Consider the following 17200-nt stretch of genomic DNA (forward strand, 5'->3'; position numbering starts at 1 on the left):
CCAAGAAACACTTGGTTCTGCATACATGTGTATCATGTCAAAATGTTAAACATGACCGTAAGAAAAATGACACGAGCACATTTCATCTTCGGGCGGAAGGTGGAAGGGAAGACACTATCTGAGACACCAAGACGAGGAGTCAGATGGAAGACGTTTAGTGTTTGCTTCATTCTTGCTTGATCAGAACAAGAAATCCAGGGAAAAGGTCGTCCACATAACAGTGAACAAAGTCTGGAGGGGCCGAGTTTGAGGTGGGGCTTAGCAGTTCCGTTTACAGTTGAGGAAAACTATTTTAGTCACTTGGCCAAAAACCATACAAAGGGAGGGAACTTAAAACCTTAGACGACTTGACTCTCCTTGCATTTTTCTGCTTGAAGCAGGATAAAAAGCCTTACATTTTGGCTGTGTCTCTATTTATGTAACAACCACAGCTGCTCCCCAGAATAGCTGCTGTTGGCTGAAAGAATTAAGGGCTTTTGTTGCTAACATTTGAGTCCATTTTCAATAGCTCTGGACTGAGTTTCCTTCCTCTCACTTTTGTGCCCGGGGTCTAAAAGGAGATAAGGAATCTCACCATTAGCACATCAATGGTGCCATCAATTGTGTGGATGGATTTTAAAGTCCAGGCTCATCTCAGCAAGAACAAATAGAGCTTCTTCTATTCTGTGGCAGGTGACCTCTCGACTACCCAGAACATAGTAACTAACCCATCTTTGGAGGTTGGCAGTGTGGCCTGACATGGAGGCCCTTTGTATTCACAACCCCAAAGAGAGAAACCTCTGGTGCTCCTTCTGTGTTTTTGTGGGACAAACCCAAACCTGGACTGCTGGCGTAGCATTTAATAGGGCGCCCTCCCCTGAAAGTAACAAAGAGAACCCTCGGCAAAGCTATCAAATGCGTTAAAAAAATACAAAAGTTATTTTCTCCTTTTGATTGCTATTTACTTGTGACAACATTTGTTAAAAATATTACTTCTGTCTTTCAGAAGAGATCATTCTCTTCATAGAATATGGAAAAATAAACTCTACCAAACCCACAGTTAACATTCCCACTTCTGCCCTGGGGCTTTGGCCTGTGCATCTCCAAAGATCATCACCAGTGTAAAGGTACCATGTTTTCCAGAAGGCAAACAATTCTCACTCACTATCCAGTGCTGCGAGCGAGCAGACAAGGAAGAGGCAAGGCTCACGTAACATTTCGAAGGGAGAGAATGAGGCAGTAGGATGGTTTATGTGCTAACGAAATGAAAGGTAACGGGGTGGTTTCAGGGCTCCTGAAAAGTCCTGAGAGCTCCCCTCATCTCTTCTGACCACTCACAGCCCTGCCGAGGCTTGGTGGATTACTAATGGGAGGGTAGGGAGCCACGAAAATCAATTCTTGGTGTCACTGCAAAGGAGGGCTCAACTTCCACACCCAGGATCATCACAAAACACTGAACTGGATGAATGGGAGAAGACAAGGATACATAAAAACAGTAAAATGTTTATTTTCTTAGAAAAAAAAGTGGGGAAGAGGGATTCGAAATGATTGTGATCACACTTCCGTCTGCGTCTGAGCAAAGCCAATGTTGCAAGCTTAATCCTTGATTAAGATACCTAGTAAATGAAAGAACCCGCTGCTCGCTCCTATGTCACTTCCAGGAGTCATGTCACAACATGCTTTTAACCTATAATAGCTTCTCTGCTGCTTCTTAGCAGAGAAACAAAGCTTGCCATAGCAACCATCCCATCTCTAAAGCGCAACATTGCCAGTGAGAAGCAAGGCTCTGGACCGCTCGGGAGAGACAGCAAGGGAGAGGGGAAGGAGATGCTTGTCTTAGAAGCGGAACCGTCTAGAATAGAAGTCTGATATCTGAGTTCACCACTACCTCATCTTATAGAAAATAGGTCGGAGAGCATCTGTAAAACCAACAGGATCTTTAAGGTGAAATTGCAGAATTTTGCTGCATACCTGGACACAAGAGAAGTGAAAAGTTGCAACAAGTTTTAACTAGCAGCAACAAAGAAAGTTCAATAACAGTTTTCTGTTTGATTTTAGCAATATTCCTTTGCAAGTTCTTTAAGAAACACTGTAATTTAATGGGGCATACGATATGGAACGATCTTCTTTTGCTATAGTGCTGTTCATTGAAGAGAACCGACCTTTGCAAAGATTTCAACTGGGGTGTAACCTATTTACACAGTAGTAGCTCCGGGTTTGAGTGGGAGAATTGGTGCTATGTGATATCCTCTTCTTCCGAACAGTAATCTCGACCCTTGAGGGGAAAAGAAAAGAGTAACACATGAATGAGAAATTCAAAGCAGAGCCTGAGACAGTTACTCGCAATCAATTTTCTCTCCGCATACGTCTCCTTGTAACAGAACCCAGGCTTTATCAGTGACTACTGAGAACAAGGTAGATACGTCACAAATACGTGCTGGCTGATTTATTAACTGTATATACCTCAAGGCATGGAAGTTTTTACCAAGCCCCAAAGAAGCCCTTATTTTATATTGGTAAGAACTTGTATTATATTAGGCATGTACAAGACTCAGCCTTTCACCAAGAAATTGCCAAACGGACGATCCATTCAGGAGACCAATATCTTATGAAGAAGAGAAACTGAAAGGAACAATGAACAAGTCACTTTCAGCTGGGGCCTGGGCTGCTCACATTCCACAGCTACCTCTCCATGTCTGGAACTCACAACTTTACAGAGGGGGATGGTGCAATCCAGGGATGTCTTAGTTTTAATCCACACTAAATTAAAATGGATGAAAAACAAACAAACAAGGATTCACTGGATATGTATCGCATATTTAGGGACTATGTTTGGTATGTGTGGGAGGCACAAGAAAGTCAAAAATGCTTTTGATTCATTTGCTAACAAAACAGCTTACTTGAAAGCTGAAGGACTATACATGACTGTTCCTTTGAACATTTTTCATCCTCTCTCCAGTAGGTTATATATATCCTGTGAAGGCACGTTTAGGACTGGGGTTTAAATTCCACATCTGACCTAGCCGGCCAGGGTGTCTTGGTCAAAGCACAGGGCTTCTCGGTCTGTAATCCCTGACAGATAATATGGATCGAAAAGTCCCCGCCCTGTCTGCAAGAAACTGTCACAGATAGGGGCTTTGTAAAGTCACGGCTTAATACTGTTTGCATCCTTCGACCTTTTTCTTTTTTTATATACACACTATGTTTCAATTTTTTGAAGAAATATTCTTTTAAAAACAGAATTTTCTAAACAGCTGGAACTTATTCCTAAAAGTATCTAAAACTTAGGGGCTGGCCCCGTGGCCGAGTGGTTAAGTTCGCGTGCTCCACTGCAGGCAGCCCAGTGTTTCATTGGTTCGAATCCTGGGCGCGGACATGGCAGTGCTCATCAAACCACGCTGAGGCAGCGTCCCACATGCCACAACTAGAAGGACCCACAACGAAGAATACAAAACTATGTACTGGGGGGCTTCGGGGAGAAAAAGGAAAAAAATAAAATCTTAAAAAAAAAAGTATCTAAAACTTAAAGAAAACAATAATTTTGCATTAAACTATTTCTCAATGTATTACATGTTTCTTTGTCACAATAGGTATATATTAGAAATATTTCATAGTCTCCTAATATTTAAGTGTCATCATAATGAATTATTATTGTACATCTGGCTGGGTGGTAATCCTGCCTCTGTGACCTTAATAGGTCTGGGATCTTGATCAAGTTACCTCTCTGTGTCTCAGTTTCCTCATCTATAAAATGAAGACAGCACAGTACCTACTTCCCACGGTTGCTTAAGGTTAAACGAGTTAATAGTAAAGTGATTAAACAGTGCCCAGGATATAATTTCATACATGTTTGTATGTGTGTGCGCACATGTGTGCATGTATATTTGATAAATAAAAACATGCAGCCACACAATGAAGTCTTCAGGGCCTGTGGACTCATGAGTGGTTGCGTGTTCCCACGCTACATGGCCCCAGATTGCGTGTTCTCTTTGAACGTGATTCACTAATTAGCCTGTTTTGGTTTCCTCCACCATCAGATTGCCAATTCTCGCTCCTGCTACTTACAGGGTGTCTGAGCCCAGTGTCATCTCCAGGTTTGTTGTACTTGTTGCATAAAACATCTTGTGGGCAGAGAAACTGGGTGACCAATCTTCCTGAGAAGAGACGTGTGCACTCAGTAGTCAATGCCCCACTGAGAGCCCCCTGGGGACACTCCCCAAGCAGACGCCATCCCCAGCCTTGGCCCAGACCTCTTAGGAGACACTCTCTGAGCCACATGTTAGAAAGCTAGAAAGGAGAAGCTCATGGACCCTGACTGTTGGAGTTTATTCTCCAACATGGAAATAAGACACATGCAAACATATCAACACAATGCTAGGAACGTATCAGTCAATGCTCTCCATATCTCCTCAACTCTTGAGGCCCAGCGAGTGGACTTGCAAATGGATGCTGAGTCTTTAGGTGGAGGGGAAAGGCAGGGCTCAGGGAGGTTTTATTAGGGATGGAAAGAGGACATTCTCAGTGTATATATGGATGTACATACTGTTGTGTGACATTGGGCAAATTACTGGGCTTTGGTTTCCTGGGGATAATCATGGTCTATCTCATAGGGTTCTGACCAGGATGAAATGGGAAAAATATAGTGTCTGGCAGGTAATCAATAAATATTAGCTCCCGCTATGACTACTATGACTACTATTACTACTATTAAACCCTGTGTTTGTTCAGTCCCCTGGCCGGGGAACAGAGACCTCCTTCCTTGTGGCTGTGAGGACTGTGGTCAAAAACTGTGATCTGATAGGTGTCAGGGAGCCCTTCCTCCCACCTCAGCCTTGCATCCCAAACAGGCCAGAACCCCATGTACTGGAATAAAGCATCTGTGGCAGCCACCTAAGTCCCTTGCCTTCTTATATCTAAAGGAGGCCTCAAATCAAAGGCCCAGCTGGCCAAAGTGGGGTTCAGAGGGTCCCTCATCCACAAGGAAGCACTTGGACGCAATGACAGACAGACAGACACAGACACAGACACACGAACTGGTGTACTCATTAACAAAGCTGTGTTTCCAACTCTGTAGATGACTTACAGGGTCACGCGGCAGAAAGAGCATTTCCAGACCCTGGAAGTTCACCGTCACCCTAAGAAAGCACCCCTTTTTGAGGGACACATCTATATAATCTATATAAATGCATATAAATCTACAAATCTGTATAAATCTATATAACTCTGTGTATACCCAAGACTACAACTTTCATTTCCCAAGCATTTGCTCCTCTGAAATTATTACGATTACTATGAGAAGGAGAAGAAAAACTGCATTAGTTGCTTTGCAGACACTGTTTCTTTGGCTCTTCACACCAGCCCCGCAAGGTAGGAGTGGGGCCTGTTCCTTGTGGGGAAACCTCAGAGAAGCCCAAGACCACAGGCCCATTCCTTGCCCTTTTCATTCTGACAGTAGCGAGTTGATAACCAAAGTCAAATTCAAATCAGTTTCATTTTTGTTATTATCACCTGTCAGCAGCTCTGAGAACCAAATATTTTATGAACAGAAGAGCTGGAAATCAAAAACATCGAGACTAAGAGCTCCCTCATGGCCAGTGTTGTCTTAAGAAAGGGTAACCTGAGCGAATTGTTATTGGCGTGGCCCCGTCTCAGCACTACAAGGGGCCCCACCTGCATGTGGCCCTACCAGGCTGGACAGGCAGCTTGCTTCTATAATATGATTTCACATCTCATTTAAACTTTTTTTTTCGTTTTTTGAGGAAGATTAGCCCTGAGCTAACATCTGCTTCCAGTCCTCCTCTTTTTGCTGAGGAAGACTGGCCCTGAGCTAACATCCGTGCCCATCTTCCTCTACTTTCTATGTGGGACGCTTACCACAGCATGGCTTGCCAAGCGGTGCCATATCTGCACCTGGGATCCAAACCAGCAAACCCCGGGCCCTGAAGTGGAATGTGCGCACTTAACTGCTGCGCCACAGGGCTGGCCCCTCATTTAAACTTTTAAAGAACTGTGCTAAAAGGAGAACCTTGAAACCTTCAGCTGTCAGAAGGCAGGAAGTGGGAGTGGCCTGGGTTTGGGAGATGCATAGCAATTCTCTTGGCTGAAGCATGCCCTTTCCCCTTAAGGGACTACAGAATGAAGTCTTTGTAAAGACCCTTCACGTAGTCAGAATCAGGGACTGTCAGACACAATTCCACCCTTGTGCAAAGGACACACTGAAAGCTACAGAGAGAAAGATTCCTCCGAGGCCCTCGCAAGCTGGACGAACGGAAACTCCCAATGAGGCTGACAAGGCAGGGCTGTCTGAACCAAAGGGGCATTTTGGTGCAGACTCAAAAAACCTCAAAGAGCTTTTGCCCACCATTTCCCTTGCTATGCCCTACTCTCTAAAGGTTTCCATGTCCTCTTCAGTTGTCTGTATTATTTTCTTGAAAAGTTAAAGAAACGTTAACTCAGAACATACATTTCTAAGGTTCTAGGGTAGGATTCTTTGTTTGTTGAAACGTCTAGGCTAAGAATTAGAGATATTAAGGAGAAGAGAAGGAAAGGACATTATCCTAATTTTAAATTCTGCTAGTTTAAAGAGGAAGAGCTCAGGGGCTGGCCCTGTGTCTAGTGGTTGAGTCTGGCGCCCTCTACTTGGGCAGCCCCGGTTTGTGGGTTTGGATCCCAGGCATGGACCTATACCACTTGTCAAGCCATGCTGTGGCTGTGTCCCACATGCAGAGTAGAAAAAGACTGGCACAGACATTAGCTCAGAGCTAATCTTCCTCAAGCAAAGAAAGAGGAAGATTGGCAACAGATGTTACCTCAGACAAATCTTCCTTAAGAAAAAAAAAAGAGGAACAGCTCAAAGGGTGACTTCAAATAAAGACACTGTTCCTCCAAAGTGCCCACAATACTTTTTCTCCTTGAGGTTAGGTAGACAAATAGTCTAGGGCTGGCCCAGCAGTGTCTGATGTGATCTTGTCATAGAAGTCTTTAGTACATTTCTGTAGACCTGTGTGCATTCAGCCCAATTATACACCTCAAGCATATAACATCAGCTGTGAACTGAGTATTTTCTCAAGGGAGTCGAATAAACTAGAAGAAAGTTAGCGAGAGGCAGCACTGAGTCTCAGTTTCCCCATCTGTAAAAGGTGGGTGGTGAGACCTAATTTGCAGAGTTGTAGGAATTAGAAGTAATACAGGTAAGGTGTTTAGCAAGCTTGGCACATGGTGGGTACTTAATAAACTAGAGCTCTTATGACGATACTGAAAACTGAGATCAGTAGACCCAACAGTTAATAAACGGTGTGAGAAAGTGGGCCCACAGCTGGATCAGTCAGTTCTGCTCAGGTCCTCAAACAAGCCGGGCACCGCAGGGCCTGGTTGCTGGTCCTTCCTCCTCCTTCCTGGCTGGCTCCTCCCACCCCCAGGCCTCACTCCATCCATTACTTGTCATTTTCTAGCTCTCTGCTCAAATGTCACCTCATTGTCTTCCCTGAACACAGCACAGTAGCACTTCTTACTCTGCTGCATTTTTATTTATATTACTTATCGTGACCTGACATTAATATAGTCATTCGTTTCTTTATTGGCTGTCTTCTCCCTTCAACAGAAGCAGCAAGGGGGCAGAAACTGTGTTACGCGGCTGCTGCAGCCCCGGGGACTTAGACTAGTGTCGGCAACATGTTAGATGCTCAATAAATATTTGTTGAATAAACGACAGGATGAAAAATATCCAGCGAGTCATGAAATTTTGGACTTGGAAGGGGACCTAGCGGTTTTCCTCTCTGACCTGGCATCTAATGTAGGACAGTCTTCTGTTTGCCACATTCCAGACGGGGAGCCTTCTCTTTCCGGCTAGAACACATCAGATACTTTTCCGAGCTGCCCATGAAACTGCTCAGCAGCTGAGCCCAACCCTGGCTCTCTGGAACTCCCACAGAATGGCTGAGTGTGGGCCTTTGGAACCAGAGGACAGGACTTCCCAGACGGACAGCACCACTTGGTCTGTTACCTGCGAATGACATGGCTTCCATCTGGGTCTCCCTCTCTTGCACGTGTGCCAGTTTTTCTACATTCTTTTAAAAAGGGACCCACCAAAAAATCACCAGCACGGAATAAGATAACCCAGAAACACAGCCTAAGCCATATAAGAATTAAGTATCTGACAAAGGGCATCACCAGAAACAACAGATTCCAAGAGAACTAGTGTGCTAAATCTTAACAATAACACACAGAACATAAAATTGAACTCTTGTCAAAGCTCTGGAGAGAGAGATAACTCTCAGCCTCAAAGGACCAGAGAAAGATCACAAGGAAAAATAAAAAGATGAACACATTTGGTCATATAAAAATGAAGCTTTGTGTGTCAAAAAAATAACAAAACAAGGGCTGGCCCCATGGCCTAGTGGTTGGGTTCAGCATGCTCCGCTTCAGTGGGCCTGGGTTCATGGGTTCACATCTCTGGTGTGGACCTACACCACTTGTCAGCCATGCTGTGGCGGCATCCCATATACAAAACAGAGGAAGACTGGCATGGATGTTAGCTCAGAGCTAGTCTTCCTCAAGCAAAAAAAAAAAAAAAAAAAAGACGAAGATTGGCAGCAGATGTTAGCTCATGGTAAATCTTCCTCAGCAAAAAAATTAAAAAAAAAATCAAACAAAATAAAAAGGCAAACCTGGTAATGGGAAAAATACCTGCAGGATACAATGTGTAAATGATAAAAGCCATATGAGGACCTCATAGTAATAAAAAATAAACAGTAAGAGGATCTCAACAAGAGGGAAGGGCATGAAATAGAAACTCATTCAGAACAAAATAAAACCAGTACACAAATAAAAAAACGGTCTGCTTCAGTAATCAAAAAATACAAATTAAAATAATTAGATATGATTTAAAAATAGCGATACTCAATTCTTGTGAGTGTACAACAAGATGTAACTCTCGTATATTGCTGGCAGCTGTGTAAAATGGTGTGGCTGCTTTGAAAAGTAACTTAGTAATATGTATTATGAGTCATAAAAATGTTCATACCCTTTATTACAGCAATCATAGAAATGAGGATCAAAGATAAATCCTCAAATATATGTTCTTTAAAAATACAGGCATTGACTCCCTGGGGCTGGAGGTGGGGATGCAGTTTGACTGTAAGCAGGCAGGGAGAGTCTTATCCAGATGATGCAAATGGCCTAACACTGGAGTGTGGTGATGGTTGCGCAATTTGCTAAATTTACTAAAAATCATGGAATTATACAAGTCAAATGAGTAAATTTTACGGTATGTAAATTATCCCTCTACAAAGTTGTTAAAAGTATATGTACAAATATTTTCATTGCAGCATTTTTATTAGATATAAAAAAACAATCAATCTAATATCCTAAAGGAAAAATGGTTACCAACGTGTGGTTTGTGTACTCACTCTCTGCTATCAAACAGACAAACAACAGGACCAATGACTCAGTATGTTCCAAACAGGCAGGTCCTTCTTGTCACCACTGTACTTTCCCACTTTACTGTTCTCTTCCCTCAGACTCCCTCCCCAGGCCTCTCTATGTGGCTACCTAGTCCTTAGGAACTCGTTCCAACATCCTATCTTCAGTGAAATCTTTCCCAGTTGCTCTAGGGAGAATTGGTCTCTTGCCCCCGCAGTGGTCCTTCCATCCCACCACCACGTTTTATAGTAATTTTAGCCAAAACGTTTACCTCCCTTAGTCTAGGGGGCTGGACATGTCTCGTATCCATCTTCATCTTTTTGATAGCCAATGGAATCCTTGTGTGGCCCACATCACAGCGGATATGAACACTCAGGTGTTTGGAGGGAGGCAGTGATGGGTGTGTGTGTAGGGACGGAGGCTGTCGAATGACATTATACAGGAAGTGTCCTTGGACTTTTTTTTTTTAAAGATCTGCACCTGAGCTAACAACTGTTGCCAATCTTTTTTTTTTTTCTGCTTTATCTCCCCAAATCTCCCCAGTATGTAGTTGTATATCTTAGTTGCAGTTCCTTCTAGTTGTGGCATGTGGGACGCTGCCTCAGTGTGGTTTGATGAGCAGTGCCACGTCCGCGCCCAGGATTCGAACTGACGAAACACTGGGCCGCCTGCAGCGGAGCGCGCAAACTTAACCACTCGGCCACGGGGCCAGCCCGATAAAGAATAAGTTTTGAGCAAAAGTATCAGCAGAGGCTGGGGCACAGCTGGTTACAAGAAGAGCCTGGAACTAGGAGGGAACATCAGAATCCCACTGTCCGTTACTCCTCATTTTTATGTATAGATGTAACACCTATGTAAACCACACATGGAATCATGTCTAGTTCTCTTTCCACAATGTTCCATCAGGCATCTCAAACTCAGTCTTTTGCTGTCATCACAAAATCCTGAATTAAAGAATCACACAGGTACTGCCGTGGGGCCAGATAACTAAATAGTCTAGTCAAGATCCTCATGTTCGGAGAAAGCAAACCTGAAGCTTTGTAATGAAGGCTCATTACAGAAGTTTGTATTACTGAGGCTTATTTTTGTCTGGAAGTGTGAGTTGTGGTACTCATCATAAAGCAGACTCTTATTTGTTGACTGACTGAAGAATTCACCCTCCTCTCCTTTACTCTCTGGATGACTCCGAGAGCCTCTGTCAGTTTCTGGTCTGTGCCTCATTTTGATTCTCCTACCTCTTGTCTGCTTCCTTTACATGAATCATCTTCCTGCTCTCTCTTCCTACCTGTGGGCTCCCTGAGTCTCAGTTTCGTGACTTAGTCATGTCTCCGTGACAGCCTTCTACTCTGCCCTGTGGGCCTGACCGGCTTTCCGGGCACCCAATGGCATCTTGATTAATGAAACACAACTGCCCCAAGGGTTTTGGTGCAGAAATTTAATGGGCCCTCTCCCTCCTTGCCCACCTAATATCTTTTTTCCCAACCTTTCCTTCCATGTATCTCCATCCAGGGGCAACCTCAGATCCAAGTGTCTATGGGAATTGGGACATTTAAGCTCTGCCTCTGGATTAGGAAGCAGGGGCAGGAGGGCTGCATGCCCCTGCTTGAGTATCTGGGAGTGACAAGGTAGAATCCAGAACAAACTTGAGGAGGAGATGGGCAAAGGGTGGAAAGGTGGAATGAAGGACCCCCCGGGGGCCGCTGTTTGTTCCTCCGGCTGCAGGGCTGCGAGCGCCAGGGCCGCCTCCATCAGGGAGCATTGCAGCAGCATTTGCGTTTACAGTCCAACAACAATTCATAACAACAGTTTTGAGGAAATGCCGAAGAAAAGCAAAAGTAATTAGCTGTGCTGCTAAAGTCCCTTCCCCCAGCTGACTTCATTAGAAAAATCAATCGAGGCATTAAGGGCCGTCTCCGTTTCTAATGAGCTTTATTCTAATTAGACTCACACATTATTATTTCAGCTGAAAAAGGTCTCGTTGGCAATGAGCAGTGGGAGTGTGACAGCCCTGACTGCTTCTGTGACCATATATAGGAACGATCACGGCGCTAGCAGCAGCAGTGACAACAATCGCAGGAGAGTGGCCTTTTCATTTCCAAGAGAGAATAAGTACAGCTTTAAGCCCCCCACGAAGTGTCTGTTATACCCAAATCCTCATTCTCCTGACAAAAAGGAGGATGTTTCAGAAACTTTAAGGCACATATTTCTCAAGCTTTCTCTGATGTTGGCGCTCAGAGGACTTCAATGAGCTCGCTCCTTTCCCACGTGGAGGTGAGCAGGAGTGAGAATAAAGAAAAGCAGGGATAAAGAACGTGGGACGGCCCTGTCTCTAGGCCATATTGAAGTGGTGTCCTAGAGCAGGGGTTGGCAACTTTCTCTGTGAAGGGCCGAACAGTAAATATTCTAGGCTTTGCCCTCCATATGGTCTCTGCTGCAACTCAACTCTGCCGTCGTAGCCATCAGGGTAGACACAGATAAACGTAAAAGAATGAGCGTGGCTGTATTCCAACAAATATTGTGGCCACTGAAGTTAGAATTCCACATAATTTTTCACATGTCAGAAAGTATTATTCTGCTTTTTGTTTTGCCCAACCATTTAAACATGTAAAAACCATTCCTCCTAGATTTGGTAGTTTGCCCACCCCTGTTGCAGAATAGAATTGCCATCAGTGGGTTCAGAGGCTAACACTGTCAAGGGCTTGGCCCTCTTCCTAAGAGCTCCAACAGTAGAGATGATTTCCATCTTGAAAGGCATTTCTCTCAAGATGGAGCCAAAGTTCTCCTCCAAAATGTCATTTTATAAAATTGTTTTTATTTTACAAACAAGAAAACCGTCAACCAAAATCAAAATTAAATTAAAAAAATTTCCTACCACCCCATCTTCCCAAGAAATCAGAGAGTTCAAGTCTCATTTAAATCTCTGTCCATATGTAGGTCATTTATATATAGTTTCAATCTTACAATAGACACAATTTTTTTATTTTGCTTTTTTCACTTTACATTATCTTATAAAAAGTTTCCCTGTTGTAAGTGATTCCTTATAATGATAAATAGATTTAACATAAATTTTTGTGGAATTCTTTGTGGAAGATTTCTAGGCCATTTGACAGCCTTAATTCAGAGGGATGTTGTAACTTAGTCTATTCTCAGGTGTAAGAGTTAAGATTTAAATACTACCCCTCACTCCCAAGCCAGGACAACCCACTTGGTAGACTGGAGCCTCACGGGGCTCCTCCGGGATTCACTTCCTCTAGGACATGAAGCCTCACGGGGCTCCTCCGGGACTCACTTCCTCTAGGACGTGAAGCCTCACGGGTCTCCTCTAGGATTCACTTCCTTTAGGGCAATGGATTTAGCAAGTCTGAGATTTCAATCCATATGCCTCTTGACAAAGACGTGCTTTCCAGACAAACTCTCAGAGCTCTTTGTTCTGAACTAATTGTTTTACCCTAGAATTTATCCTGTATGTGGTTGGAGGTTTGGGGAGACTAAGCACACACTTCCATTCCTTATAGTTTTTAACTGAGAACAGTCAGGAGTCAGAGGAGCATCAGCTTTCGTGCTGGACAGGAGACCTCAGAAGGCCTTCCTCATTCCCCCTCTCACCCTGAGGCCCTCTGGAGCATGACCGAGCCCCCCAGTCACAGGCGAAGAGAGGGGAGGATGTCGGGTTTCCCTTCTTACTGCTCCACTAGACCAGAGAGCCGAGAGTGTGAAAAGCTGCCTTTCCCTCCTCCCCACACACAGGAGGGACACTATTTGCTGGATCACAGTGCTCACCTTCCCTTTCCTTTCTCTTTGCTTTCAGAATAGGAAGCACATGCATTTGGCCAGGAGGACAACTGCAGCTGCTGACAGGAGGCCCCCGCCCACAGAAGACAGAGAACAGCGAACTAGCCAGACACGAGGGAGAGAAAGCCCAGGGGGCAGTGAGGAGGAGGTGTCCTGGGCCCAGGGTTCGGGAGAACACGTCTGTTTGACTTCCCTCCTCTTCTAGGACATGGCTAAGGTGGCCAAACAGGACCCTAGAAGAGGAAGAAAAGCAGGGTCCATGGACTTCACTATGGAGCCTGACGTCTCCACTCGCCCGATGAACCTAACCCTTTACCTGGGAATAAGCACTTTGGGAGGATGCCATCAGAGGGAGGCCCAGAGGACACAGGAGGGGCCGGGGCAAGGAGACCTGACTGGACTTGTGGGGACTCTTTAGCCTACTGGGTTACGAAGCTCTGATTAAATTAAGGGCTGTCACACATTTGGCCAACTGGCCGATAAGAACAGGAATTAGCAGAGGTCATCCCCATCTGTGGCCATGACTCTCAGAGCCCTTGGAAACAGGAGTGATTTCAAATGAAACCGAACATACGGGCGTTTACAGGTGACTTAGGGCATGGCTCAGTGCCCATATAGCAGTGCTTCCTGAAGCTTTTCTTCCACCAAAATGCACATACTGGGATGCCAGGGAAGGTGTGAGCAAGGCCAGGGACCACTGTGTAATGTGCTGTTTTCTACTTGACATTTTGGCATAAACATATTCCTGTTTTTTTTTTTTTTTGAGGAAGTTTAGCCCTGAGCTAACATCTGCTGCCAATCCTCCTATTTTTGCTGAGGAAGACTGGCCCTGAGCTAACATCCATGCCCAGCTTCCTCTACTTTATATGTGGGATGTCTGCCACAGCGTGGCTTGCCAAGTGGTGTACAGGTCTGTACCCAGGATCTGAACTGGTGAACCCCGGGCCACCGAAGCGGAACATGCAAACTTAATTGCTGTGACATCGGGCCAGCCCCAACATATTCCTGTTTTTATAGACTTCTTTTAATTGTGAGAAGTTTAAAAGATAGAGAAAAGTATAAAGAATGTAAGAAACACTGTATTTCCATCACTCAGATATGAGAGCTAGTACTAATATTTTGTAACATCTGCTTCTAGCCACCACCCTTCTCTCTAAGAAATGAAACTACCATCCCAGCGCCATACCCCTTCCCCCAGCCCTGGCACAACAACGGTCATGGGTTTGCTATGTGTCCTTCCAGCTCATTTTTGACACTTTAATATTCATATCATATTTGTATTATATCAAACTATACTTTATGTGTATGCATATTTAAATATATAACAGATATACATACATGCCCTTTATAAATATATCATGTAAAAACACACCATACTAATGTGTGCATGCACACATGTGTTTGTGTGTGTGTCGTGTCAGTACATCATTGCCTGGCATATAGCTGATGATTAATGAATATCTGTTGAATATCCATCTAGAAACAATGTACGGTATTTGTGTATTTTTTAATTTGTATGGTACTATACAATTTTTATTATTCTGCATATTCCTCTATTTAATTAATAATATGATTTAAGATCTATAATTGTGGCTATATATATGCTTGGTTCATTTCCTTTAACCGCTGCATAATGTTGTACTGTAGGAATACAGAGGATTGTATTTATTCATTCCTCTAGTGGCAGACACTTACATTGCTTCCAGTTCTCGACGCAGAAGTTTAATTGATGGTTTTTACTTGTTCGTATTAACAGCACTTGTTTATATATCCTGGCCCCAGATCGTTTTGATGTTTTAAGTGTTACAAATATATTCCAAACCCGTTCACTAGAAGCTCTGCATTTGGGAACTGCTAGGCTCATTAGGGAGGTGGATACCAACTGAGGGTACTCACCTGGCTCCTAGTGTCTATTTTCAATTTGTTAAGAACCGTGAGGGAGGCAGGGTGTGAATAAACATCTCCAAACCTCCAACAGCCCATTTTGAGAATATGAGTTTAGTCTTTGGATTCTCCTCTCTTGAATCTATTCAGAAAAATGGGATTAAAATGAGGGCAGTCTAGAAGCGTCTGCTCTAAGAATGCTTTCTCTAGGAATGGAGCAGAATAGGGCTCCATTCATCAGAATTTCAGAGAGGAATAAGTATCCTACAAATACCAAGATGTCTCAGAGTAAACGTTTGAAGAAACGCACAGAACATAATATGATTCATAATTCCTTCCCAAGTGGTATAAAGGGCCTGTCGGATGCTTTGCTACAGAGGGTTTTGGTTAGCGGGAGTTTAAAAAGTCGGGGGTAAATTGGATAAGATATTCTCTAACATTCTTCCCAACTCAAAATTTTATACTTCTACATTAAAAGCTCCCCAGGCAAGGGCCCAATTTCCTAATTCCTCACTATTTACCTCCTATGGTCCCTGGCTCACTCCTGGGCCCAGAGAACACATTCCAGTTAAGCTTGTTAAAGGAATCAGATATTACTCTTACCGTTTTAACAATTTTGTTGGGGATCCCCTTTTCTGACTTCTGTTGTTGTATTTACAAAAGCAGGTTTAAAAAAAAATCCACAAGAATTAAAAAAGAATGAAACCTCCAAACAAGAAAAATATAGACAGGGATTCAGCTGTTGCCGGGTCACTGGCTCACTGACTCATTCTGTAATCACAGCTCAGAGGAGCACTGGTTATTTAATGGCTCTGTACCTGCTCACCAGTCTCCAAGTCCTGCACATGATTCTACCACCTAGGAGGGTGGCGGGTCATTGCAGTGGAGAGTATCCTAACGCTCTATCTACAGGGAGACATCTGCTCACAGGAGGGCTCTTGATCAAGCAAGATTCAAGCTGATAAATTCTGCATTTTCAGTTTTAGTCTTAGCGCCCCCAAGCCCCCAAATCCTTCCTCTACAGATGGCCTTTTTGATATGGATACAGGCACAAAATAAAAGCTACCAATTACAGAGCATGTACAATACATCTAACACCCTGCTAGAGACTCTGCAGTGAATTTTCTTTAATTTCCCAGACATGTTAGTACTATTATCCAAATTTGTTTTGGTGACTAAAACAAAGATCAGAAAGGTTAAACAATTAGCCTGGAGTCACACAGCTCTACTGCTGGAGCTGGTCCCGGGATCTGCCCTAGGTTTGAGGCATAGGCTCTTTCTCTTCCTCTGTGTGTCTCTCTCCCGGACCTCTTTCAGTCCAGTTTCTTGGCACTGTACCTGCTATCCACCTGCTATGTTGCCCCACGTTATTAAGAGCATGTCCTACCACGCTGAGCCCGCTGGACCACATGGCCTTCCTTTGTATACTTTTGCCTCTGCTAAGCCCAGTGGCCTTATCTGCACCATTTACTCATTCAACAGGTTTATTAAGCATCCATTCTGTTCCAGGCCCTGTGCTGGTTCTGGGGAAATAAAGACAAATGAGATCCAATTCTTATCCTTAGGGAATGGCCTGTGTAATGCTTCGAGTCCTTTTAGAGATTCTTAAAGAATAACGCAGCAGCTACAGAGATTGATACCCTCTCTATCCCCGAGTGCTCTCTGCAGGGCTAAAACGATGCCCATGGCTGCCAGATGCAAGAGTGGAAAGGCTGTGAGAGGAAAGGAAACAGCTCAGGAAGAGGACAGGAAGGAGAAGCTGAATGGGAACAAGGTAAGGGAATGACACCTGCCAACATCACTGCCTCTCTGCTCTGCATAGTACCCTGGGTGGCCGTCCCATGATCAAGCACTGCACCCACGGCAGAATGCCACCACTCGCGCATTGTGCCCCATTCTGCTGTGGAGTTCAGAGCACTGTCAGCCACACTTCATTCACAAAAAATGGCATGGTTCTTATTTGCATTCGTGTACTACATTGTTCCGGAACCTGAACTCTTCTCCTCTCTTTCTCCCTAAAGAGCCAGGTTGACAGAACCTCGAGAATTCTCTGAAAATCAAGCCCTCCAGAAAAAAGAAAGTGAGCAGAGACTGAGTGTTTTGCATTTCTTTTCGGCTTCTTGCC

The 17200-nt window shown here is 44.0% G+C and overlaps 1 protein-coding gene across 5 annotated transcripts in view; it reads right to left on the bottom strand.

The window, feature by feature from the left end:
• Nucleotides 1–1462: 1462 nt before the first annotated feature.
• Nucleotides 1463–17200, bottom strand: part of C25H1orf21 (chromosome 25 C1orf21 homolog) — a 208191-nt gene continuing 192453 nt past the window's right edge. For 3 of the 5 annotated variants that reach the window (XM_070497120.1, XM_070497121.1, XM_070497122.1), the window contains 2 exons: nucleotides 4045–4133; nucleotides 1463–2254 (listed from right to left, as the gene is read on the bottom strand). In XM_070497120.1, the coding sequence (XP_070353221.1) occupies nucleotides 2155–2254; nucleotides 4045–4133 (189 nt within the window). In that variant the 3' untranslated portion in view covers nucleotides 1463–2154. The remainder of the gene's footprint in view (nucleotides 2255–4044; nucleotides 4134–17200) is intronic. The other 2 variants (XM_044758790.2, XM_070497123.1) reach the window with 1 other exon arrangement.

The sequence above is a fragment of the Equus asinus genome, chromosome 25 (assembly GCF_041296235.1).
Source record: "Equus asinus isolate D_3611 breed Donkey chromosome 25, EquAss-T2T_v2, whole genome shotgun sequence".
Classification (NCBI taxonomy): Eukaryota; Metazoa; Chordata; class Mammalia; order Perissodactyla; family Equidae; genus Equus; species Equus asinus.